The sequence below is a fragment of the Molothrus aeneus genome, chromosome 4, assembly GCF_037042795.1.
Source record: "Molothrus aeneus isolate 106 chromosome 4, BPBGC_Maene_1.0, whole genome shotgun sequence".
In the NCBI taxonomy this organism is placed as follows: Eukaryota; Metazoa; Chordata; class Aves; order Passeriformes; family Icteridae; genus Molothrus; species Molothrus aeneus.
In genome coordinates this window covers 32,378,519-32,406,491 of record NC_089649.1, presented here as the reverse complement: position 1 = coordinate 32,406,491, position 27,973 = coordinate 32,378,519, and the positions used below count along the sequence as shown (strand labels likewise).

General features: G+C 37.7%; 1 protein-coding gene across 1 annotated transcript; it reads right to left on the bottom strand.

Moving 5' to 3' along the window:
- On the bottom strand, positions 1-27,973 carry FNIP2 (folliculin interacting protein 2). Its single transcript, XM_066548220.1, has 16 exons — positions 27,915-27,973; positions 25,815-25,949; positions 24,638-24,738; positions 24,480-24,551; positions 23,783-23,883; positions 22,295-22,366; positions 21,556-21,685; positions 17,863-18,064; positions 17,206-17,294; positions 16,206-16,352; positions 15,919-16,088; positions 11,354-12,662; positions 10,412-10,568; positions 8,494-8,694; positions 5,096-5,211; positions 1-3,869 (listed from the first exon to the last, which is right to left on the bottom strand). Exons 2-16 carry the CDS (start codon positions 25,944-25,946, stop codon positions 3,791-3,793), a joined length of 3,078 nt encoding a protein of 1,025 aa, XP_066404317.1. The 5' UTR covers positions 25,947-25,949; positions 27,915-27,973; the 3' UTR covers positions 1-3,790.

The following is a 27,973-nucleotide window of genomic DNA, read 5'->3' as shown; positions in this document are numbered from 1 at the left end:
TTATGTTGATTTCAGAAAGTTTATTGCACCAAATGCCGCAAAGAAATTGACCAAAAAGATAGTGTACATAAACAACTATAAGAAAAAAACATGTAGTTTGACATTGGTGTTCAGTCATTCCTAAAAAAGCCTATGTTCTCCAAACATGCAATAGCAACACACATTTTTCTACTATGGAAAACTTGCCATGTATGTCAAATTACCTCATTCGACCTCAAATCCCCCACCCTTCCCCCCCCCAAAAAAGTTAAAAAAAAAAAAAAAAAGGAAATTGTCTAGACTAAATTCAGTAGTTCAGACTTGATTTTTATTTGGGTCCTTTTAATTGAAGTTATCCTTGAAGGGTAAGTGATCATTCTGCATAAACCTTATCTACAAGAATTTGATGCATCTGAAAAGAGGTTTTGACTTTAAGAGCAAAGATGCTTGTAATATGGAGTGGGGGAAAATCAATCTAAAATTCTGGAAGATGCCATCAGAAATGTGAATTACAGAATCAGTGTCTATTGTTTTTTTGGGAGCAAAAGAAAGTTGTATAGACTAGTTCAGAGTGTACCTCACTTAAATTAAAATGTTCCAATCTTGGTATTGTTTGGGGTTAAAGAATTCATTTCAATTAAATTCTACAATTTAGCTGTTCATTCCTACCCTATGTTTAGTCTTGCCCGAAAACAGCATACATTCTTTAAATTTCAGTGTGTAAACTGCATTTATGTGGGATTTTGGAAAGACTGTGCACTCCCACCTAACCAAGAAAGTATGTTTTTAAGTTTACAAAAAACCTACATAATACTGATAAAAACAACTTTGGAATATTTGAAAATTAAGCTACATTATCAATTTTCAACACAGCTGTACATTCATATCACTTTTCATCCTATTAAAATAAAACCAGAAACATGCCCTAAAAATGTCTAAAAAAACACATCTGTAAATACTTACTGCCCTGTCATGCCACACCAATTTACATGAACATCAAGATGCTACTAAAAACAAGTTAAAGACTTTGAGTCAAAAAAAAGCCCTAGAAAGTGGAATCCTGTCAACTGAGGTAGTACATTTGGTGGAGGGGAAATATGTAATTAGCTTTCATTAGTCTAAAGCCTTTTAAAAGTAATAAAGGGCTTTCATTTTGAATTTTCTTTCCCCCAAAACTAAAACTGTGAGAATAAAATAGTTCAACGTGTAATTTCTGAAGAGCAGCAAAATGTTAGAGAAAGCAGCAAGAACTATAAAGTTTTAGCCTGGGCTGAAGAAAATTCAAGTGCTTTTGACCATCAGCTCACATGCCACCACAAAGTTAACTGATGTCTTGCCCAAAGGCAGATTTTTTTTTTTTTTTTAAACAGTTGATGTGGTAAAATCAGGTCTATTATTGATTATGGTATTAATCTTGAAATCACTGAATGTCTGCAGATCTCTGTCCTCTTTAGTAAACCCTGTGACAACAAAAACACATCTTTAAGTTAGCATATATTTCTTTGAAGAACTGTCAAGAGTCTGTTCAGATAAAAACCCCACTTTAAAAGAACTGGACAGATTTAAATGATGTCAGCTACTATTCAAGAGTGACATGAAATAGAGAAAATACAAGAGGATTTCTATATACACTCAGAGAAGCAGTTTCATAGTCTTACACATGCACACATACATTCTCCATCAAGAGGGTAAGTTTAGGAATACGTGACTTGCTCTATGGTTCACTCCTTGTTTTAACCTTGTGAAACAAAGTGGTATCTGCTAAAAGCCATATGCAGAGGTAAATTTACTTTCCAGCAGATAGGATTCACAGACCAAAGATATGAAAAGTTTGCTTAACTCTACAGCAGGAAAAAAAACCCTGAACCATAGAAAGGTTTCAGCCTTTTTAGGCAGAATACTAGGGAGAAATATGAAAAGCAATAAAAGAAATATTTGGAATGTCAGGTCAGAAAACCAGCATAGAAGGAACAGCTTTAGAAGTGTTGTATCAGAATATTAAGTATCCCTCCACGTGGAAACAACCTCTTTTCACAGTAGGCCAGTCTACCTATTTCCCTCAAAAAGCAACACAAGGTTAATAAAACCCCATCACATTTAAACAATTCACAATAAGCACATTTCATTTTTTCAAATAATTGAAAGTTTACTGTAGAAAAGTCCAAACATCAAGGTAGTAGGAAATAAAAACACTTTTAATAAAAGTGTGTCCCTTCAGTGTTAAAAATCTGTAACCACCAACAAGGAGAACTCACAACTGGTGACCAGGAGTTTCTTTTTAGAATTCACTATTTTCAAGCAATTGCGTTGCCAGAAATTTGCTCGCAAGATGACAATTTCAGACACCGTATTCACAGTGGCTCACAACGGAACAGTCCAACATTGAGTTTTCCATTTAAGCATGTTTTGATCCTTTGTTCTCTCCTTAGTCTGGTCCATAGTTTCATATCCAGCTTAACAGTGCTTTATGCAAAAAAAGATATTTTTTACATTCATTTTAATCAACCACGTGAAAACAGTGAAGTACAAAATTTTATTTTGCTTTCTAGAAACACCAAAGGCCAGTATCAACTAGTGGAGAAGTAGTTTCTGGTGTCAGAGTAGATAACCTAGTAAGGAAAGGCACCTGGATAATAGTTCAAGATTTCTGTAGAATCAAAAAGGGTAATTGCAAACATTCAGAGTAATATCAAATATTGGGGTTTGCCCCCACATTTCATTTTATTTCAAACAACGTTCCTCTTCTATTCCTACTCAGAGTGACAACTCATAGATGGAAAAAAGTAATACTTTTGACTAAAGGTTTGGTGGGGGTTGTTTGATGTCTTGTATTTCCCCAATACGATTGTCTTCAGTTTGTGCCAATTGTTTGGTGTATGTGCACACGACACATGCTCACACAGCACTGGCATCGTTCGCAAGTTTTCCAAATTCATACTCCTTGGAGATAGCAATACTCGATGACACCAAGACAAGTTCAGTTCCCAGGACCACAGTCATACAGCAAATCAACAGTTACTGAAGTTGCATCAGCAACAAATGTAAACTTGTAGCAGAAGTTCCATAAGGCTTTCCCACAAAATCCCTCTCTCGGAAGTCCATTCCATTCCACTTGTAGCCATGGGCCCATTAGAATGCCTCCTCATTAAAACAGAAGCAGCCACAGCTCTCAACCTCTTGTCCTTAAATGGAAAGGTCACATCAACCTCACGCACACCTCCATTCCCACATGACATCTGGCTGCTGAATCCAAGTTCCTTGTTCTGAGCCCATCACTTCTACTATACAAAACCACACTTATGTTCTGCAAGAAAATCATGTCCCACCGAATACACTTTTGTATAGGAATGCTATATACAGAGTTAACAGCTACTCCTCCTCCTCCTCCCCAGCAAAGAGACATACACCACACCACACTCACAAGCATAGTATTATGAAATCCATTCTAACCCACTTGTTCTTTTAACTGGTACTTCATGGTTTTGAGCAGCGTTTTGGATGGCAGCACCCGGTCTGCCACATAGTGTTAACTTTTGTCCTTTGAATAAAAATAAAATGCAAGGATGCAGTCTCTTGATTTAAGTCAGAAGTGAGATTGTAAGAAAAACCTGAATGCCTTTTGTGTTATGTAAACTGAAGTCCTCCGATAAAACATCCGGTTGAAATCAGAATCGGAAGGTGGCAGAATGTACAGTCATCACCTGCTTTCATCAGTGCTCCCCTTTACCAGTGTTTGGCACCTCTGTTCTTCATTCAACATTCCCATTTTCATAATTGTACTTTAAGGGAATGACTATCCTGAGAATTTAATTTATAAGAGTATTTGAGCAACATATGGGGAATGAGTACTTGCTATAGCAGCCAACAAAGGCAAGTCATTGGATTCAATCCTAGAAATTAAAAAAAAAAGAGACAGCCTTTAAAATAATATACAGTCACTTTCACAAGAGAAATACAAAATGATATTTTTCATCCACTTTAAAGAAACTAGAAGTGTCTTGCTACTAATAAATTCATAGTTTAATTACTATTTATTGTCAATAATCATGTACTTCCAGTAAAGGTAGGTAAATAATGCTTAAAACCAAGAAGTATGTTAGCACTTACAACAAAAGATAGCAAGCAGTATTACATTCTGTGCTATATAATCTCTTCTGGTTTAAATAAAAAATATTTTATGTATTTGCTAAACCCTAAGCCTCAGCTTGTAGTCTCTCAGTAGGCACCAATAAGCCCAGTTTAACAAAGTAGTATCAGCTTATGGAAGATTATGCATTTCAGGTTTTGAATATAATTAAGTTTGCTACATAGTAGCACTTTCTTACCAAAAATTACCAAAAGCTGAAATTATTAATTATTATGCAGTAACAGTTCAAGGAATGTCTCTCAAGTGCAATGGTCACTTTCCAACGATTTCCAAATGTGAAGCTGCTCAGAGGCCAGGATGTATGTACATATTTATATATATTTAACAGGTACACACACACTGAGAAAAGTGCTTATTGCACTGTTTCACTATCTACAGCTGCATTTCTGAGTATGAAATCTTGAACAGTCTGGAAAAAGATAAGATCTACAGTGTTAAAAAACATCTTGAGAAAGTGTATTTACTTCTTCCCCCTTTTCTGCTGTCAGCAGGCAGCTCCCTAAAGGTTATATGCCAATCAAGTACTATTATTAGAAGACAGCTGTTGACAGGACATCTGTTGATTTTTATACACCTGATTTTTGAGACCCTCTTGTCGCTTAAGTACAAACGCACCCTTTTCATTCCAAAAATTCCAAAGTATTTGTTGGGATGAAGTTCTCAGTAAGGAGATCACAACAGACAGAGTGTGTATGAATGCTTGGATAACTTCCTAATGATCAAAATCCAAACTCTCTAAATTCTGAAAATTTAAAAATGACAAGTATTTTGTTGTTGTTGTATAAATGTCTCCTCCTGATTTTGAGATAGCTCAGTAGAGGCATTTTTGCAACTTATTAGGCACATGAAAGAGGAGTGTTAAATATGAAGCAAATCCTCATGAGAACAAGCTGTCAACACTCAGATGAAAAGGAAAAATAATTGCCTCAGCTTTTGCCATTGCTGAAGACTGATACCTGCAATACTCACCCCAATACAATTCCTAGTTCTTTTACATGCACTCTTGTATGTCCTCGCAGATATTCTGAAAGCATTTTGCTTTTGAGATACATCTCTTGCAGTCTATCCTCAAGATGCATTATGCACTGCAAACACAGACCACAAAGCTCAGAATACCTTTTGCAATCACATGCAAATATTACAGAAATGTAAGCACATCACTTTACCTTCTATCTCAGAAGATAAACTAAGCTTCCACTCCAAAATCTAGAAGAGGCAATTGGATTTATTACAATTGTGCTATAAACATAAAAAAGTTACACTACTCCACAAAGAGGAAACCCCTCATAGAACTGGGGTGTTCCAGCTCTCCTGGGCAGCAAGTTTGTTGCGTAAACTGCACCTCACATTTCCACTCACATCACTGCATTTGTGCCAACTGAAACAGTTTTAATGAGGTTCAAAACAACTCAAGATATCTTACTAAGAATTAAGGTAGTATTCTTGGATCAAGATGTCTTTGTTATAAGTTAGTACTATTTTTCTGAAAGACTTAGTTTAAACAACAGTTTCTAAAATGATCATTCTAGCTCAAAGGCTCTAGTGCCATTCAAGAAACTAAGACTCAAGATGTGGAAGACACCAGAACCTTATTGGTAAGAGAATTATCACTCTTTTGCTGACTGCTTTTCTGTAGCAACTAAGTTACAAATCCATTTTAGGCATTTGTTTTCATAATTCCTAAGTACTTCTAGTTTAAAATTGCTTAAACATTTGATGCTGATTGCCAAAAGGTAATAGTTCAAGTTGAAACATCAGTTTAATCATTCCACTTCCAGTAGTGGAATGCTAGAAATGCATATTATTTTTTAATACAGTCATGTGATTCATGGCAATTTCTCATATACCAACTACAAGAGAGCAGAGGAACCTTGGCTTCAAGGAGAGAGAGGGGTTACTCTAGCAAGACAAGGTCAGCAGGCAGCATGTCTTCACAAGCTGAGTAGGTAGGAAGTCTTATCAGGTATTTTGTTGTAGGACAAAGGTACATTCTATTTGATATATTCCTTCTTTTCACAGGGATAACCACTTCAAAAAAGTTAAATTAGGGCAGCTCTCTGAAATCAGGAGATGAAAGCAGGAAGCAATACAGAACCTCACATTATCAAACATATAATCAACCAGCAGGCACAGACAGCAATTAGAAACAGTAGCAGCAAATAGCTTCAGGCCATCATCCCATGTGCTGGAGCTGAATGAAAACCCTAAGTATTAGAAGTGAGACCTGGTGAGACCAGTTTTGTTAATTAAAAAACTAATGAGAAAAATAAGACTCAGTCTTGTAGGCAGCCTAAGATGCATTTTTCTGATCATCTGAAGCACGATGAAGATGTTTAATTATTCTTTCAATGAGCTAATATAGAGTCTTAATAATGGAAAAATAAAGAGGCATTTTAAAAAATGTGCTTTCATGGTAGTAGAGTAAAATCACTGCCACCAATGGAGGAAAGGAGGAAGGTTTTTGACAATAGTTTGATCAATTTGCTTCAAGCAAATTTTCACTCAAGTCATTATAATCATAACACTTCTGATTCTGGCCAAAAGGGAAGCAAGCACTCTTATCTTTTCCATTACAGGTAACCCTCATGCAAAAAGCCTATGAGCACTTTCTCAGTGGTTATGGGGGGCATGCAGCTGATTCACAAAGTAGCAGTTCAATCTGTTTCAATTCCAGTATTTGTGTTAAGGATTATGGATTTTTTTTTTTAAGTCATGAGGGAGCAAGTAAGGAAGAATCCCACATTATTTTAAAAGAAGGGTTGTTTACATCATATGATCTGTTCCTTCTGAACACCAGGAAAAAATCAAAAGACATTTCTGCCCACAGGCTTGGTACATTAACCCATCTTGTTCAGTGTCCACAAGTATTTTTTTTTTTATTTTTTAGTTTTTATATTAGCATCCTCTGCAGTTTCTCATTGACCAAATAGAAAAAAGTCAAGTAACTTCTAAGAATTAAAGAGTACTTTAAACTGAGCTTAAAGGTGCAGGTAAAACTTTCGCTAAAATGCAGTAGTTGCAACCAGCACTTTGCTTTCACCAGGGCATACTGCAAAGCTCTCTGCAGCACAACTATCAGTCTGAAGTGGTAAAATAAAGATATCACCACTTGCTTTTCACCTGGTCTCAAATTGCGTTGTTTTTTGTTGGTACCACAAAACTGCAAAAATACTTACTCATCTGAACAGTAACTGCATGTAAAGAGATTTGCACTCCTAAAGGAAGCTTCAAACATACTGCACTGTGGTCATTTCTGGTTGATATGAGTACATCAATACATATGTTTCTATCCAAATTCAAATCAACAGACATACTACTATGAAAATGTCATACTTCTCCTAGAGTTTAGGAACACTTGGCTTCCATGCACTGATGTTGTTTTAGCAGAGTTGCAAAATCTCCTGACAGAAGGATCAAAGTATTTCTAACACAAATGATGAAAAATTTACAAACAACTAGCACTGTCACTTCACAGTTCCTTTTTGTAAGAAAAAGGAAATAAAAACTCCTGAAAATCATTCTGCCTCCAGACACCTCCCAAAGCACACAATGCCTATAGAAACTGCATACACAAATCCTAAGGAAACACTGGAAAGAACACTTCAGTTGCAAAATCAACTACTCAGTTTAAAAATGCCAGGATTTAAGGTGTGACTGTGCAAGTGTTAAGATACAATTTCAACCACAGTTCTGTATTTTTCAATGCCCACAAGAATCCAGAGAAAACACTCAAAAATATTTTGCCTAGTATTTGACTTGAAGAACTTAGTGTAATCAATACCACCAATTTAACCCAAAACAGTGCCAACTAATACTATTTAGGGCTGTTAGTGTTTAGCTCTATCTTTCTCTTCCATCTGCCAGCACAGTCATTACACGAGATTCCTAGAGAATTTCTCAAAACTATCTGCTGAAGGACAAATCAATTCTGTTTATTAGAAAAGGGGTGACTACTGAAAAACCCCTCCATCTCCCCTCACCAATAATCAAGTGCTAAAACTTGAACTATAGTTATTGCAGTCAGACTTGGGGGTAATTTTGTTGTAATCAGCAAAACCAGCATTACTGATTTGCTCTGATGAACTCCACTACAAATGAGGACAGCAAAGGATGCTGTGGCATAGGGAGTATGCAACATGACAGCGTTGAATAGAAACTCCAAGAACAGGAAGCTGTTTGCCAGAACCAACTTGGTTCCCATTGGTATCCATTACTGGATGGATTCTTTTCAACATGTTGTAACAGCTCTGCATTATATCAGGCTTTAGTTCATTGATATTGCAACACAGTTACAGAACTCTATGCTTGCTATCTGAGCTAAGCAATTTCCATTAGCTTCAGCCTTCAGCCTTCAAAGAAATACTTACAAAGTCAGCTGGGACGTTCAGTTTGTAAAGCTGTAAAATAGACTGCAACAGACTGGATACTTGACTTGAAACCAGAACATCCTTGCCTAACTTCACACTGTCCATCATCTTCCTCTGGCTTGTAGCTACTTGTACATTCCATTTATCTGTGTCTGCAATAATGCAGACAGCTTCTGCTATAGGCTCATCTAGCACTGGATGCTGCAACAGAAACAAAATACAATTATGTGATACTTATATACATTTCCACAGCTCAGTTTGATGTTCTACTTTTACAGACTGATGTAGCAAATAAGGAAGTGATTCAATGCATTTTTTTGTCCATTAGGGGACCAAAGGCATCTCAAAAAATGACAAGACAGTGACAAGATTTACATTCAGCATCCAGCAGCACTGCATCTGCCGATTTGATTGAGACATTTAATTTTCATTCGTGCCTAAAAGTCGCTACTCAATTTTATTTTTCTTCATGTATTCCCCCTACCCTGAAGAGATTAGTTTCTTTCAAAATGAAGAGTGTAATAATTACACTGATCCAGTATGGTGAAAGAGTTTCAGTGTTTCAGAGATATGTGAGGGATTTTACTATGCACCACCTAGAAGGATATAACAGAAAAGTGAGGGTTGGAGGGCACCTCTGGAGATCCTCTAATCCAACTCCTTGCCAAGGCAGTGTCCCCTAGAACAGGTGACACAGGAACAAGGCCGGGCAGGTTTTGAATGTCTCTAGAGAGGGAGATTCCATGACCTCCCTGAGCAGCTGGTTCCAGTGCTCTGCCACCCTCAACATCAAGTTCTTCCTCAGAAGGTGCAACTTCCTGAGGTGGAACTTCTTGTGGTTTAGTTTATGGCCATTGCTCCTTGTCCTGTTGCTGAGCACCACTCTCTTGACACCTGCCTTTAGGATATTAATATGCATCAATGAGATCCCCTCTCAGTCTAGTCTCCTCTGAGAAGAGAGATGTTCCAGATCCCTAATGATCTTTGGGGCTCTCTCTCCAGTAGCTCCTCATCCTTCTTGACCTGTGGAGCCCAGGAGTGGACACAGCACTCCAGATGTGACCTCACTAGAGCTGAGTCAAGGGGCAGGTTCACCTCCCCTGACCTGCTAGAATGCTCTTGCTATGCACCCCAGGAGAGCACTGGCTCTCCTGGCAGCAAGAGCTGTGCAAGCTCACGGCCCACTTGTCATCCACCAAAGAAGAGCGACACTATCACACCAGACCAATCTGATTGTTCCTTAAGGAACAGACAGACACACACATCACTGCTCTGGATAGTACATGCAGTCGTGCCAGCAGAATCATTCTTGCTACAGAAAGAAGCTGCTGACAATTACTAGATAAGCATTTTAAATTGCATACTGAGGTCACAGTTATTCCAGTGAAAGCTTAGTTATAAATTTTATAATGTAGGAGTACTTACAGTGAGGAAAGAACACAGCAAATTTCTTATCTATATACAATTATCTTCTGTAGTCAGTCATTTCTGCTACAGACTAGCATCATACAGGCCTCAACATGACTTTACCTCACCTGCAACACATGCCACTAAGTAGCAAAATAAGATGTTTCAACTTGCACATAATTTTTCTGAAATGCAGGTAATTTTGTCTGCTATTGTGCTGGGAAAGACAAGCAGCTCAAGGGTTCTTTTCCTTGTTTGTAAATTGCAGTTGCAAACAATCTTCCTTGTGTTAATCTTGGAAGAAAAGCCTTAAAAGTAATAAAGGAAAGCACATGATTTTTGCATGAACAAGCATTGCATATAGTAAATTAAGGGCTTACATCTTTCAAAAAGGCAGACATGGCAGTTGTGGCTGTTCAGAACAGGTAAGTAAAAAAAAGTCACCTACTGAAAAAACCTACTTCTGTAGATTTCAGTAATATCACAACTCTGACTCAGCACTTCAACTCACATGCATTGCATGAAGTAGATCTGCTAGTAGACACTGCTTGAGTTTTTCATCATTGTTTATTCCATGCAGCACTAGATCAGGTATATATGTATGACAGTAACCACCCAGAAGTGATCTTCCAAAGTTTTTCACACATTGACTGCTGATGGTATTTGACCTGAAATACAGAAATACAAAGCAGGTGAGACTCTTGCTTGACAACCTGCATTCAGATTTTACATAAATGCAAAGTCATGCCTCTTTCTACTGCAAATATTAATCAACAGTTGCACTACAAGTATACATAAATGTCCACACCAGTAAACATCTACTGCCACTCCTTGAAACAAGAATTTTAAAAGCTAAAATTTAACAGTGTATTGATTTCCTCAAACTTGTACATAAGAAAATTTATATGCACTGGAGTTTGTGGGATATATGGGCTCCATGTTCTGCAGCTTACAGTTTTGCTAAATTTGAGTTTTCTTCAATTCTCATGCTGAAGGTAAGTCTAGAAACTGACCTTAAGTACCAAACTTCATATGCACCTGGAATGCTCAAAATTTTCAAACAGCATGCCCATGTTTATTCCAAATTGGTGTTTCATTTAAGAATTATGTCAAATCTAAACAGTTATCTTTTTAAGCAAAGTTTTGCCTGTCCTCAGATGTTCTATCTACATGTCTACACTAAATGTTTCAGTCAGCTTACATAAAAAGTTTGATCACCTTTTTTAGGCATGTGAAATATACCTTTGTCATAAAACTTTATTAAATCTGCTATGTTTGCTTTCTGCCAAATCTGCTTACAAGAATTCTAACGAACTACATCACTGTCTGCTACTGATTTGTTCCTACAAGGAACTTAGGTTCCCAGAAGACTTCAGACTTGAAACTTTAAACAACTCCAAAGTAGCTACAGCTTTTGACTCCATTTAGTTCTAAATTAATCAGACTTCTTTACCTTGGCAAAGGAAGTTCCACTTCTGCAAATTCTTCAAGCCGCTTGCTGATGTTATCATGATGCACTTCATCAGGGATACAACAATCACCTTCTTCATCACTAGCTCCAAGAGCGCTGTCTGAACTCTCGTTCCTTGGAATGTCCCCTTCAACCCTGAAGGAGGTTTTCCTTCCAGAATCCCCATAGGGGACATCTTTAGCACCTACTTTAGAAGAATCCTGTTTGACAGCAGAATCTGCTTCTACACAGTCAGAAGAATAGTTCTCCAGATTGCCAGAGCATAAAGTTCTATTTTCTTTCATGTTTGGCAATTTTACAGTTTCTATGTTATCTGTGGGCAAAAGCATTTCACTAGATATTGAATTAACTAAATTCACTTCAGTTCCTTTACTTTCCATATGTTGGTTAAGTGTACTTTCCTTCTCCTCACACGGTGGGATTTGTGCATAACAAACATTATGTTTACTGATAAAGGCAGCTTCACAACTGTCATGATTCTGAGAAGCATCCACAGTCAGATTTGTGGAACTTGAGGCACAACGTATCACCTCTGGATGTTTAATTAATGCCTTCAGATTTTCTTCCATTTCTCTTCTATGAGTTTCTAAGTCTGACTCTGGTGATGCTGAACTTCCAATCTGAAACGTGACCTTTTCTAAGTGTGAATTCCTGTAGCCAGACCTTTCAGGACAAGGTACAGCAGATGACCTACTAGAAAACTGCTTCTCCACTTTTCTCTCATTCTGGTTCTTGTTCTTCTTTACATCCATTACATCCTCTAATTTAGATGATTCTTCAGAGTGGTAGGATAGGACTCCTGTATTAGTGACAGTTCTTTTTCTACCATCAGCTGCTCCTTTACAGAAACTGCCAGTTAGACAGTCAACAGATGTTTCAGAGGTCTGACTGGCCTTTTCTATTGCTTCCCTCTTTTCTTTTGAAGAGACTGGGACAGCCTGAGTGCTTTCTGGTTCATGCACCCACTCTGCAGTACTGTTGTTCTTACTTCCATCATTCTTTGGAGGTAGGATTGGAGGCACAAGAGCAGGGTCATTTTTAACAGTGACAACCACATAATCAGATTCCTCTACCTCTCCCTTTTCTAGTGCAGTTGTGATCTTGCTTCCATTTAGCACCTGCTCTCCCTCCCCAGCCTTCTCACTCCAGGTCAGCTGATTTTCCTGCAGCTCAGAGCACCGGATGAAGTAAGTTAGAACGTAGAGCAAGCGCTGCACCAGCTCCTTGCGCTTCCCAACAATCACAGTCCGAGTCAGTCTAACTGGAGAGCCTATGGCACCATAGAGATCACCTACACAGGAAAGCAAAAATTTCACAGGTTTATCTTGCATTGTAATATAACTTACACTGTTCAAGTTCAACACATTTTGAAGCAGCATTTACTATGGACACAATTAGACAGTTAATTTCTTCCACAGTGAATTCATAGAAGTCTTAAACAAAGAGTAACAAAGAAAGTCACCTAATGCTTCTTACACCTGGCTTTTGTCCAGAAGCGCTTTTGTGAGGAATCAGCTGCTATTACTCATTTTCTTTCTGATAAGAGGCACTAAGATTTAATTTACACTCTGCTTACAAGACATTATCACCTGGAAACTGACACAAGATGGGGCAAAGAAGAATGTAGGTCCAGCAAAACTCTGAAGCCAGCTATACTATTTTCTGTTTTTCTACTAGTTTTCTTTCACATCAAAGTTTTTCTGTGTTAGTGCAGTGACCCTTCTGTTAAACACAGGCATTTTTACACAAATAAAATCTTAATTATGTTTTTCAGGACTAAGATATCAAAAAAGAAAAAAAGAAAGAAATATTAGCTTAATAAATGAGGTTCAGAAAAAAGAGGCACATAACTACCTTATTGAGCAAGGCACGTGCTGTGTATGTGGGAGCCAACCTCACTCACACGAGCATTTAACTTTGGCAGGGGGAGTGAAGAAGCAGAAAATCAAAATACAACTGCAATATGAAAGGTAAGCACTACAACATCATCATCTGAGTCCGCCCAAGAATGACTTATTTGCTATTTCTCCTGAAGATCTGATTTTTAACAGAACTAAGATTGTACTTATCCTACTTTCAACATATTTCTTTGGGAGAGTGGCAATTATCTTCCAGCTGCTTATAATCATCTATCAGCTAAAGGGTTCCTACTCCAGAGTTCTGGGAGAAGTAAACCTAGATAGCCAGTAAGGGAATGTTCACATTCCCTATTGGTAAAAGATCAGCTAACTCAAACAAGTGTCTATTCCTAGGATGAGTTAACCCAGTTGTCTTCACATGACACCCATCAGAGCACACTCACTAAATTGTCTTTGGTTAACCAATCTATGTCTGGTCTCACCAGCACATGGGAGACAACCAGCAAACACTCAATTTTCTGCAGCTACCTGAAGTGTGGAAAGCAGGCTTCTCTACCTTGAGGCTTGATCAGCTACCTGCTAATCTATCAGACTGCTTTCAGATGCTAAATCCGTCCTCTGGGCTGCTCAAATTTTGTTCTGGACAGAGCTTGCCATCAGGATTTTGTACTAGACCTCAAGAAGCAACACTATATTAAGAGTTACAAACAGAGCTTCAGAAAGGCTTCTTCCAAGGGCAAGGAAAGAAGACCTTGCCTCTGGTTTCGACACTAACACAGCAAAAAAAAAAACCCCAAGAGCACATTTATGTCCAGCCTCCTCTCCTCGTTATACAGAACATAAAAGGAATAAGGCTCCCAACTCCATTCCTACAAAACAAGGATTGATGAGACTGTAATTCCATGGCTCTCTTACTGTCTCCCCTGCTAAGATCTGCCATTTCCCACTATGCCAGAGATGCACTGGAGAGGTTCCTGGGTGGTAGGTAACATTAGTGGTGCTATTCTCCTTCTGTTAGGGACACCCTTGCAACCAAGCCCAGATCCTAACAAGCGAGCAAATTCATTCCTCAGGAACCAAAAGTGGGCTTCAGACTCCTCAATTAATCTAAAAGGCTGGTAGGTCACAAGGACAAGCAATATTGAAATGAAACTGGAATATATTGTTTTACTTTTGAGTTGAGCACAGTTGCTATGGAAATCAGATTAAGGCTTCATGTTCATTTGCATAATTGGCTTTTATATAAATACTAATAAGACAGTACAAGTCAAAATCATGATCTTGAAAAAGCACTAATACTTGTTAATACCATTAGATTGAAGCTGGTATTTAAGAGACAGTATGTCTTCATGACAGAAGGACTTACAATTGTATTAGTACATAATTGCAGTTGATATGTAATATGTAATGAAAACATAGGTCCGAAGGTGGAAAGACGGGTACATCAAAATCCTGTCATTTCCATTTCTAAGCACCAAGACTTGATTTTTTGTTTTTCTTCCCTGTTCCTAAAGAAGAGGGCCAGCAGAGGGCAACATCTCCCTTTCACAATCAGCTTTTGCAACCACAAGAGTAACAGCTTTTTGGGCTTTATAAGAATGAAACAAAATCAGAGAGCATTTTGAGTTCAGGCACTGAGAACTTGGCAGGACAAAAAGAGAAACAGACTCTTGACTAGTCACCAGTGGTGACTCCTGGGAGCGACCACAAGAGCTACTACTGAGCTTACGCCTCCAGTCCAGCTGGTTTTTGTAACTCCAGGCCTGGCTCTGTCCTCAACACCACGAGCACACTTGAAATTTCCCTTTCAGTCTAACCTCTGCACAATGTTTAAATGACATCTTTTACCAGGAAACAACTCACTATAACTACATGGCCAAAGTAGCAAAGCTTTCATAGAGGTTACTGAAAAAAAGAAGCCTGAGACAATCAGGAAGAGACAGCACCAGCATCACAGAGTAAGTCACATCACTGCCTCAGTGTGCATGTGTGTTATTTTACATGACAACATAGTACATCAGCTAAAGTGAAGGGCTATCTGATGTCAGATTTTCATCTGCTGCCAAGAAGAGGAGGAATTTTTAAATATTTATCACTGACAGAATTACTTTCTGAGCTTTCATTCACCTACTCATTTGACATCAGTTATCTAGTCCCTTGTATCAAGATAATTTACAAGCTATAAAATTTGTCAGAGACCAGCCTGAGGCACAGAGCATAGAAAAAAAATCTTGCCCCAAGCCCATTCATGTAATAGTAAGTGAATGGAGCTACTGGCAGTTGCCAGACTTCTAATCTATCGCCCTGCTCTCTAGTCTAGCTATGTGAGAAAGAGACAAAGGGAGGTAGCCAATTTCAACTACAAAGGACCTCCAAGGCCCAGGTAACTCCTCTCAATCCAGTCTATTTCGTTTTGTTTTTTCCCAAACTGCTCACAACATTCATAGCACTTGCATCATCTTAATACCTCTATAACAAGTTAACCAGACAGTGTAACAGAGGATGTCAACAAGGAACAAGAATAAAAAGCAGGATATGCAAAGAGGCCTCCAAATTCTCTGATTAATCAGGCAAAAGACACCTGTTGGTAGGAGGAAACATGACCTGGACTACATGCAGCCCTTATCTAAAAGGAGTGGATGCACAAAGGTGCTTGTTATAAGCTGAAGCTTTCCAAATCATACTGACCCAGCTGTGCCCAGAGCGGGTTATATGGGTGGGATTTTGCCAGCATGTTGACAGACTGGGATGTGCGCTTCTCAGCGAAAGCCTTGATGGGAGGATGGTCAACAGGCATCACTGTTGGGACCCACGCCAGGTGATATGTCAGCACTGCGGTCAGCAAAGCAGCAAAGAACCTAGGAGGGAAAAAAGTTTAAAAAAGCTTGTCCAGCAAAAGAACATCCCATTAAGTGCTTTGCACTGGGAAGCACAAAAACTTTTTCTTAAAAATAAAGGGAGTGGGGGAAGCTTACTGATTTTTGTTGATCTGTTCTATCAGAAAGGTAAATTCTTTAAGAAAACGCTGGCATAGCTGATTCTTTTCCAGGGTGCTGGACATCATATTAAGCCACACAGGCTCTGCAATCCTTGGAACAGAATATAGGTTCCAGATGGTAACTCTGCCCAAAGATAAGTCCCAAAAAGTCAGTGTTAACATGCACATCTCAATTCTGCAAATAAATATAAGTAGCCCCTTTCCTCTTCTGTTGTCCAGATTATAATTTGCTGCCTTTTTTTTTAAGATTTAGGAGACTAAAACTGGAAGAGTTTTTACTCTTCCAGTAATTACTAGTGTTGAGAACACTAGTCTGTTCAATTCATATTATCAGTAGCCCAGTGTCTTCATATGAATTACATATTTGGCTTCTCTTTTTTGCATTCCCATTTGAATTTTATTCAGTGAAACCATTCAGAAATAAATTTGAGGGGAAGAAGAACCCATTCTATTCATTGCACAGATTTGATTCTACATTCCAGATATTACAGAACCTCCATTCCATTAAAGCCTTCTCTCTCTCCTGGGCTGACTTTCTTAGCCTTTGACCATTCCTTCCTTTCTCAACTACAGAAAAGAGAGCTTTTGACTGCAACTTTCTTGCCAGTTACATCGTTCAACATCCCTGGCTAGGAGTAGACACATCTATCTGCCTGAGTACCTCACTCCACCCAACTGTACAGTCATCAGCAGAAGCCAGCTCTTGATGAGATGTTTAGACTTTAACTGACAATCCCAGGAACATGTGAGTGCAACAGAACTACTTTCATTCTCATTTGGAAAATGGCTGAGCTGGTTTGCTAAAGTTTTCTGAAAACATTTCCCCAACAACCAATGCAGAAAATTCATTCACACTAACTGCAAGACTGTCTAAAATACAAGACCTTACATTCAGTTGCTTATAACTGGAAGTGACAAATATCTTTCATGGGGCATGAAAAGTGCTCTCCTTGTAATTCAGAATTCCATCAACTCACCTGAATTCTCCCAGGGCATCCATGACACGGCTGATATAAACCTGCACTCTCTGGCTGGATTCTGCTATTTTTCTACATGAGATCATGGCCTTGATTAAGAGTTAAAGACACAAAACAGCTGCTTAAAGGATTCACATTCTTCATCTTTTTAAACTTCATTACACATGTCAAAAATAACTAAGATCTAGCCCCAGTCCTATACAGCCACTCAGGACAGCAACAAATGCCAACCTCCCTCCAACTCATAGGAGACCAATCCTTAATACTGGACAAGGGGAGAGAAGAGAACATTTCTAAGAAGACAACAGCAAGACAAATATTTTGTGTCTCTCTTTTAGACACTGCATGAAAGGTCAGAGTACCATCATTTCCACAGTCTCTAGGGAGTCAAGAAAACCTCAGAGTGAAATATGGCAAGAATGAAGGAAAAACCACCCATAGCATAAAACTCTCCATTCTAATTCTGTCTAGAAAAGAAACTGCACCTCTTTCAGCAAATGCTGAGTTCCTACACTGGGCTCAAGCTCAAGACTGCATGTGTAAGGAGGGAGGCAAGCTTGAAACCACGCACCTTCTCCCACTCTTCATCTATCAGATTCTAGAATACTTCATTCTGATTGACATTTTTCCACATTATGCCAAATTAGTATTCTGTACCTTTTCTATTGCATATTTCAGCTTGTTCATGTGAGACTCAAAAAGAGGAAAGTGAGAGAAAAAGAAATCCTGGAAGTTTCTCTGAGCTTCTTCTTTTTCAGGCAGAGAAAAGATGATGCTGATTGCAATTTTTTTCCTCCGAACCATCGCAGGATTGGAGCTGCAGCTTTCATCAGCCATACTAAACATTTCTTCAGTGGACCTGTAAGACAGATTTGTTAGGACAGTTACCTGTGTACTGAGAGAGAATTCAGCTTCTATCCATAGCTCTCTGTATAGTGGAAGGTAACTCATTTGTAGGACTCCTTTGACTGACTACATAAGGCTTGGCTGTCACATGTTTCTGAACAGAGGATGCCTGACATTTTGATGGATAAGTCCTGTGCTTGTTCAAATAGGAAGAAGACAATCCCCAGAGAGGCCTGGTGTGAACACTTTGCTCTGAGACAGAACTAATAGATTCCCGCCTCAATTTACCTTTGAGGGAGATGAAGAAAAGGGAACAGAAATACATCACACAAAATCATAACCAAAAAAGCTTAAAGGTAACTTGGGAGCTGTGAACTGCATCCAGCACTCGAGCTCCTCTCTAGGTGCTCAGCTGCATATCTGTGATGCTCTTGAATCTGGACTGTTGCTCATGAGGGAAGTTGGGAAACATATAACCTATACTATCTATATTGTTCTGGCATCTTAAGATGGATGTTTGCATACAAAATAAAACTTTCTATTTTAACTGAAGACAAAATGTCACCATCCAGTAATTACTGTAAAAACACAAACTTAATGCATACAAATACATGTTTGCCTAGCTCAAAATTGTGTAGACTTTAGTTTAGAAAGATTTGTTTTCTGCTTAAAACTATAAAAAATACCAGAAAGAAAAAAAAAAACCACCCATCCAGTGGCTATTTCATAACCATTATTATTTCCCCAAGTTCTGCTTATTTCCTTGAGAGTGCTGCCACATTTCTTTCAACAATTGTCTTTTCTCAATATTACACATGGGTTGCTACTAGGACCAATACTGCTCAATGTTTTGATTATGAGCCTGGCCTGTGGACCAAAACACACCTTCAGTGAGTTTGCAGATAATCTCAAATGGGGGGAAATTGGTCAATCAAAGGGATGGCAGTGTTCAGAAAGGCTGTGGAATCTCTATCCTTGGAGATTTTCAAGACTTACTCAAGAGTCAAGTTCCACAGACACCTGATGTAAATTCCAAGCTACTGCTTGGCACAGGCAACTGACTTGGATGATACCCACAAGTCTCAGCCCAGCATAATTTTTACTGTGATTATACAAAAGGGTGACAAATCCCTCACCCTGTTCTTCTATAAATACTAGCCTTGCAGCACTAGATATTGATACTGCTGAATTAACAAAATTATTATTTTTTCTTGCTTAAAGAGTTTTGATCAATTTAACTGAAAACCACTACATACATACGTATATATATATATATATATATAAATATATATATAAATATATATATATATATATATAAATATATATATATATATATAAAAATATATATATATATATATATATAATATGTATACATAAATAAGTAAAATAGTATGGAAAAATGTCTGTTGTAAGGAATTTCAACTGAATAATGGGTTTTAATCTAGTGAGAAATTATAGGAGAAAAAGGTAAAATACAAAAAAGCCATGGAGGCATTCTGAGCAGCACTCATCTGGAAATAGCTTGGTTTTAGAGTTTCTTTTAAGTTAAGACTGCAATACCAGTCAGTGGTAATTAAAAGTTTGAAGTCTTTTCATATCAAAATATCTTGAAATGGAGTCTGTAGTATTTATAGAACACTATGAAGCAATTAACAAAAGGAAAGACTCAGGGCTAAGCATTCATTCTTAGTCCATTCTAAAAATACTTAGTTTACAGTTTAATTGGTTTGACAAAGTTAAATATACAAAAAATTCTCATCACAGAAATATGAGTCCATGAACACAGGACAAAACAGACAATTAAACCCCAGCAAAAAAAACAGCTTGTGGGAAAACAGAGTTCAAGACAAAAACATAACCTCATCTGAACTTCAGGAACTTGCATACAGAGACAGAAATTCCCAAGGAAGTCAGGAAAGGATGGTCAGTCAGCATCTAAGAAACATCACAAGCTTTTGTACTGCTTCCCAGGAACAGAAATTGGGGAATTTAGGTCTGAGAGAGAAGCCTTTTCAACAAAACTGCTAATCTAGCTTGCTTGCCAATTGACTATGTGGAGTTCCAACTAGACATCTCAATTTCTTTGAGCTATTGGCCTAAAACATCAGTCACAGAGACTGTAGAATCTTGGCTGTAACAACCTGGGGTGCAAACTCTGTGGCACTGAAATATTCAACCAGAAGCCTACTGTTTCTCTAGCAAGTAACCAGAAAACAAGTATCTGAAGAGGCCTTTTGGCTTAGAAAGAATCCCAGTTCAAGAATAATTCTAGACAGTAAAAATAATGATGTGCTGTTTCCAGTATCTTTCCCCAGCACAGGTTCTCCAGTGGGGAAAAAAAACAACAACCCTGCTCCAGACAGCAAATAAGCAGCCCAAAAAGGCCTTCCTCTAGACAATTTGTAACTTTCAGAACGTTTTGCACAAATTTATATTTGTGAAAATTTGGCTGCTTCTTAAACTGGGCTGAAATGATCTTATTTACCCTAGATGTTTTAACCTTTTTTACATGGGCTGCTCTCAGCCTTTTTTCTTTAGGAAAAAATACTTCAGTTTACTTAAAGCAACCAGTTTATTCTCAACTGCAAGTGTGATTTAGACAGCACAACTGCTACTTTAGTACCATGGCACAATTCTTCATCTTAAAAATTATTCACTAAGAATATCTAGAAAAAATGCTGCAAGTGTTGATTTACACTAGGGAAAGCTTTGCAAATGAGGTTTAATTTTTATTTTTTACTGACTACATATTTTAACTGGCAGTTTTTATGCTTCTCTTAACTGACAAGGGAGAGAGGCCAAACAGCATGAATTTCTTGTAGGTCTCCACTAATTCCATTCTGTCTCTGGGTACAGGTGGATGAGTACAGAGAGAGGATAATCAAGAACCATTTGCTATTTTGCAAATGATAAGGGAAGAATTTGCTTATTAGCTATGAAAAGTCTGCTGCATTCCATGCTTTGTTATGCCACTGAGCTACAAAAGCTAATAAAATTCCAAAACAGAAGCCAAGCTTTTTGATCACAGCTTTTCTTTTCTTCCTGTTTTGGCAGAAGTCACATTAGGAACATCCTGTACCAGCTAAGAGAGTCGTCATGGGCTATTACTCCAAAATTTCACTAACTGCTCACTGGTCAGACTTGATCATAGCATAAAGTCATTATGGCAGCAGTGCTGTTACAGTCCCTTTCATCTCAAGAGGATGCTCTGCTCCTTCAGAAACAATTTAATTTATTTTTCAGAATATGGTTTCATACACAGCCTATACATTCACACCATATTAATATACAGCCTATGTAATCAATAAAAAGAATTATATTCCAAATTGGGCTTTGAAGTTCACGTTCAGCCAAAATTTCACCTTTTTTTATATTGGCAATCTTATGTAACACGCACAGAAGATAGACTGAGTTGAGAGCATTTAATAACAGGGTTTGTGCTTTTAAAGAAAGGAGGCTTAAGCTCTCAAACACTTGTTGTAAGAAGAAAGGGGCTACACTCACCATCTTGGAATAATTCCATTCTCTAAACTGGTTGTCTGACTTCGGAGCCAGCGACGTTGATAGCTGCTAGAAGATGATGATGAAGAGCTTGGAGATGGAAAAGGAGTAACCAGAAGACTGCTCAGAGATGCTATGAAGAAAGTAAGAAACCCCACATACAATGAATCACAAAGAGTGCTGGTTAAATACTTTTCTTCATACTCTAACAATAATTTCTCACAAATATTGCTCTTGCTTTCTGGTCTTTTTCACACAACTCACTTGCAACAGGAGAGACTATTATTTAAAATAAATCTTGCTGCTTGAGGACATTAATTTGTTATAAAGTAGGAGATCATCCCTACTTAAACATACTAAAATGTATCTTATTCTCATTAAAAGTGTTCTCTCCCACGAGTTGTTGCACTCCCATTACAATAGACAGGATGACTTCTGCTTTTCATTTTCCTATTCAGTGTAAAAAGCCATTTCTCTTCATTTGCTCTAATAAAGGCTCCAACCAGTTCTTCCTCCAAATTATAAACTGGTTAAGAGCCCAGAACATGGTGGCTGTAAACAAAGAATATAATTGCAAATATTTTTGCATAAAGGCTTGGGGCAAATGCAGAAGGCAAACTACCTAGCAGATAAAAACAATTATGGATTTACAGGTCACGAGGTGTCTATATTTCAGGTGAATCACTGCAGCCAGGAATTGTAACAATTACAAAAGCAGGCAAACAAGATAGACAGCAGATACCTGACCGAGCAATGCCGCTGTCTCTGTCCTCATTTTGTCCTCTGCTAGGCATATCAACAGGTGTGCTGTGTGCTAAAACAAACAGAGCAGATCAATAGAAAATATTACATAATTCATCATACTATCTGTCAGCATTTTAAAAAAATGTTCAAGTTTAAAGGTCATACACCAAAAAAATTACATCCCGTACTGTTGCTCAAAACCAGTATGGTGTGAAGAGAGGTGGCAGCAAACAGTAGCCTGTGCTGAGTATCATGTTACCACAGGAAGGTTATTTGCCCAAATGTAAAAACATCTCTAAGGAGCTTAAGAATATGAATACAGTCTGTATTATCAGAAATCAGATATACTTTGAAAGTGAGGGCTGGTGGTATCCTCATCACTCTTGATAAACTGAGTATGCAAGATTGCCCTTTGACACAGGTTAAGATCAGAATGAAATAGTCTAGCACAAGGTCCATTAAAAGCTTCTGTTTCACTTGCTGAACTGAGATTTACTGTCCACAAAGCCTCACCATAAGAAATACTCAGTCTATGTCAGATTACATCGAAGTGTTAGTAGTGCAGAGTAACTCAAATTGTAGAGCATGCAAGATTTGCAAAGGCTGTGAAGAAACTGCATTGGTATTTCAGTTCACATTTTTGCAATTAACAGAAGTAATTAGGCCTGAGGTCTACCCACCTGCATGGATCATCATTCTGCCTGTAAAAAGAGACTTTATGCAGCCTAAAGTTTTGAGAATTAAAGAAATTAATATTGCTTAAGGAAAAAAAAACCTTTAAAGCCTCCCAGATTTAGCGCAAAAATTTTGAATGTCTGCCACCAAATTAAAAAGTAGCAAGAGATCAGAGAAGAAAAAGCTGTACACTAGCAAGACACCTGCATGTTAGCAAGAAACCAGCACCAAGCCAGGAAACATAAGTTCTCTAAGAAACATAAGGGCTAATTCATCTTTAAAAGACTGCATAAAATATCTTTAAAACAAAACACAGTAATTTAACTTAGCTATCTTTTCAGAACACATATTTTTTAAGTATATACCAGATACACCTGTTGTCACTATTTCAGCCCTCTGTTTCTAGAGACTAATTATGCATGTCCTGCAAAGATTCAGAAGGAGCTGGATTTGTGTGTGCATATGGATGGGTCACACTGTGGCTGGCATTCCACACAAACCTGCAAAGAAAGAAGCACTGCGGATGAGCCGGAGGGGACCTCCTTCAGACACACCCTGCAGCAGTTTGCTGCTACACAGCTGTAACACACCTAGGAAACAAAAGCAACGTAGAGAAAATGGAAAAAAATGGGGGAAAAAAACCCAAAAACAAAACAAAACAAACAAACAAACAAAAAAAAAACCAGAAACAACCAAGCCAAATAAAAGGTGAAAAACCCAAGGAGGTGATGTACTGGGAAAAAAAAAGCCAAAATTGAATGAACAGATGGCCTCGTGTTGTCAGAAAGACACAGAACCTGGAAATATTTACCTAGATTACTTCCACTGCGACAGGTTCCCAAACCATTCTGATTGGAGCTCAGCTTTCCCAGACTGGGATCCTGGTTGATGCATTCAAAGCTATCTTGCAAGCTAAAATAGGGGGAGAAGCCAGTATTCCTTCAGAATATGATCAATAGGCATTAATATTAGCTTAAGAATTAGGTTCATTTTATAAAAAAAGAAGGCTGAATATTAACTTTAAAACCAAACTGAAGGACAAGTTGGTTTCTGAAACTGGAAGGAAGCAGGCATTTATTTTTTATATTTAAATTATTGGAAGCTTCTTTCTAGGACACTTGAGATTCAATTTATTCATATTTGCCCGTTTTGGGGAGGAGGTACAACAGAACAGCGTATCTGTTGAAGGAAACAGAAGTGGGATACGGGGTCAAAGCATTCTCAGCCTATCCCTTCCTCACCCTTCTGACAGCAATAAGAGATGGACATTTTGATTGTCCAAAGCACCCAACCTCTGAACTTTATTGCATGACCTGAACAAATTAGGAAGCAGAAACCTGGAGATTTTTTTTTTTTAATTAAAAACTTGGCTGGCCTAGGATCTATTAAGAGAATTCTTCTCCACAGCTGCCTTCTCGATTTTCTACCAGAACTACAAAAGGAGAAAGAAAGACAACTGCACTGGCTGGGAAAGGAAAGAAATTATATATAAAAAAAGATGTTCTTACTTATTGTTGCTTCCACTGAAGCTTCCTACCCTGGCTGAGAAGACTTTACTTATCATCAGCTGTGGGGGAGAGCTGAAAGGATAAACAGTCATTTATTTCACTGAGTCATCAATTCCCAGTGCCTGAAAAGACAGTGCATCACAGAAAAGGACACTCACCGTATGTAGTGAATTTTCAAGGTGGAGCCTTTGTAACTCATTGCCACTGAGCCAAACATCATTTCTCCCAGCATATTGACATCGGAGGCTGGTCTGGTGTACTACACAGACAAGAAGACGGGAACAGCAAAGTCAAAAATAACTTGGCATACTATTTCAACTTACCATAGTGCCACAGCGATGCATGGGGAATGGAGAACAAAGAAGTTCATCTTTTTCATACAAAGCAAGATCAGTGTGCACTCAGTGTGGGTTTAACACTGTGGATTTAGCAAGTTCAGCAGGAAGAAAACCTGCATTTTGCTCACTAGATGAGCAGTGCTATCCTTGTTCTGGGCAGACCCCCAAAAGCAAGAGAGAAAAAAAGATCTTCTGCATTTCTAAAGAAATAATTGCATCCAGCAACATTCCCATATAACAGAATGTTTGATAAAAGCTGTAAATGTTCACAAGACTTGGATTCTGTGGTCTGGATCCCCAAAAAATAAACTGCCTTCCTTATCCAAATGAGTAAATTCACCTTCCCTGTCTTTGTAGAAAACTTCTTGGAAACGTTTTTTATTGGAAAATTATTTGTGATCATACTTAGAAATGCAGTCTTCAGATCAGTTGCTTATTTTGTTTCAAAGACTGATCATCAATAGCAAATACAAAGAGAAGTTTGTTAATGCTGAAGAAAATAACCTTTCAGTTAAATATCATCATTTTCTTTTCCCACCTTAACCTATACATCCTTCAAACTTCATTTTTCTAGGTGAAATGCTAATGCTTTTACTAAGAAAGTGACAAAGAACTTAAAATTTAATGTTATAGTAAGACAGACTAAAGGGATTCTTAATAAACTATGTTCAACAGCCTCTTCAGAACTGACTTGAACCACAAGCACACATGAACAGAGAACAGTATAGTGCTTCTTACGACCTTCTTACGACAAAATGCTATTAGATATATTTCACAACTCCTTGAAAGGTATGACCAAGATAGACTAAAAGGTTAAGATGCACCCAACACATATTTTTATTCTACAACACTTTGAGGATAGAGTAGACCTCAAGGTTCAGATTAAGCTGTAATGTAACAGAAGCCAAAGTCATTCAATGCATCTAAGCACAGGCTTTAATAAACTAACTCCTTCAGTAAAATGGAAAAACAAAAGTAACAAAGTAACAAATATTACCTGATACTTCGGTATCTGTTCTTTGATATTTTGCATACAGCTTACAGAGGGACTATGGGAAGAAACACTGTTATTCCCATTGCTTGCTTGGCAGCTCTTGGCAGAAGTCTTTACAGAAGCCTCATCTGCCATTTTCTATGTTAAAACAGAACAATGTGATAAAAAGTAAATCTGAGAACTCCCATTCTAAACATATCATGGCAAGAATCTCCTTAAAACTACAGGAAAGCAACAGAAATAACGAATACTCTTATTTGGTTCAAAAAAATGTATCAGTTTGAAAGTATTTTTTCAAATGCCAGCATCAGAGCAAGTGGAGAACTGCTCTCACATTCACACTTCAGATAGGTTTTCATAGTATCACATATAATCAGAGTAATCAGTTTCACAGGAAGATCATTCCCAATTGTTATGAATTACTTTTTGTAATCTTTGCCAAAATTTATGTAAACAAAATCTCAGTTTATGGGTTTCTTACAAACCAATTCCTGTGATCATTTGCACAATTAATCACTCAAATTGCATGTAACTTTTGCTCCCCAAATGATTAACACATTTCTAAAACAGAACAACAGCCAGCAAAAATAAGGGATAGATAATCCATTATTTGGTAGAATTAGCAGGTTAAAGACAAACAATGTATTTGAATACTCAATGTGAATAAGCCTTAGTGTATTTCAGAAAAACACACAGTAAACACACATACACTCCTTTGACTTCAATTTAAACAGGACTGAATTTGAAAGTAGTTCTGTCTTAATTTTAAATGAATCAAGTTTTAGTTTTGGTGTTTGACAACAACCAAATACTCAAAATTATTTTTAACATCCATGTGTTTTCATGGCATTCAAAGTACTATGGCTCTTTTAAAAGGGTACTTAGATTAGTGAGTGTCTGGCTAGAAAAGAGATTATAGCCTGTATTGTGTTATGAGGGAGGTTATAATCTGTTTTATGTCAGTGTTGCATAGAGTGTTTCTGGTAGGACATTTTGTAGTTAACTTTTAGCTAAGGTATTCAAGCAAGTGGAATAATTTGAGTATTTAAATGAAGCCAGAAATGCATTTTTTGCTAAGATGCTATTTGTTTTAAAACAACTTTAAGATACTTAGTAATGACCTTGATTTTGGGCAGGGGGTGGGGGAAGAGGGGAAGCAAGATTAACAAGCAGTCTGACCCATTTACGCTCTTAAGTAGATGATCAGACATCAGCTGATGATGCTCATCAGTCTTACTGATTCAGCACAATGGCATATTTACAGTGTGACCGAAATACAGACTGGTGCTTTTAAAGCATTTTCATAACTAAATCCTACAAGTTGTGACTGTTCTTCTATGGCTTATACAGGTGTATATATATAGCTCTGCAACAAACCATGTTAGTCTAACAAGCTGAAGGTGTTGGTTCTAAAAAAAAACTTCAAAACAAACAAAAATTAGAAATAATTTAATGTAGAAGAGAAACGGAGGCAGTGGGAAAAAAACAAGCAAAACCACCACAAAACAGAAAACACTGTTGGCTTCCTGATCTTAAAATGACCTAAGTTTGCTGTAAGCTTTACTCCACAATTAGTGTGCTTGGAGAGAAAAAAAAAAGAACTTGCACCTTGAGAGCATCTGCTCTTGCTTCTATGTGTCACCAAAACTTACATGGCCATATAAACCACCATGTGTCATGCTTATGTGGTTAGCCAGTGAAGTTGTTTTAATTCACATAGAGACAACAGCTTTACTACTCCAAACACCAAAGGAAAAAAGCACCTTTAGACACATGGTGTACATCACTGAAACAGATTGCACAGCCAGGGCTAGCAACAAAAAGCAAACAGTCAACATTAGAAAGGCTAAAGCAATCTCAATTTAAGGGTAAATAGATTTCTCTGCCTGAAAGCAAATCTGTATTGTTACATTTGAATACCATATTTATATTATAAATACCAAACACCAGACATGATCATAGGCTTGTTAGAATGATGCTTGTTGCAGCTATCACACTGAAAGACCACAAGATTAAGAAGTTAATACTGTCCTATTAAAAGAACTACTTTTGGAAAGGAAAACAAAAGAGCAGTAAGACAACAGCAAAATGAAAATTTCATACCTGAACCACAGCTTCATCAATTTTGCGGACTGCTTTGGAATCAAACAAGACCTGTCTGC

What these genes read in the sequence shown, in the direction of transcription:
- FNIP2 (XM_066548220.1), bottom strand. Translation starts at nt 25,946, where the DNA reads ATGGCAGATGAGGCTTCTGTAAAGACTTCTGCCAAGAGCTGCCAAGCA. An exon ending in GAACAGATCAACAAAAATCA is followed by an intron (nt 16,089 to 16,205) that starts GTAAGCTTCCCC and finishes TTTCCCTCCTAG; the next exon opens with GTTCTTTGCTGCTTTGCTGA. An exon ending in CCCGCTCTGGGCACAGCTGG is followed by an intron (nt 12,663 to 15,918) that starts GTCAGTATGATT and finishes TTTCCTGTGTAG; the next exon opens with GTGATCTCTATGGTGCCATA.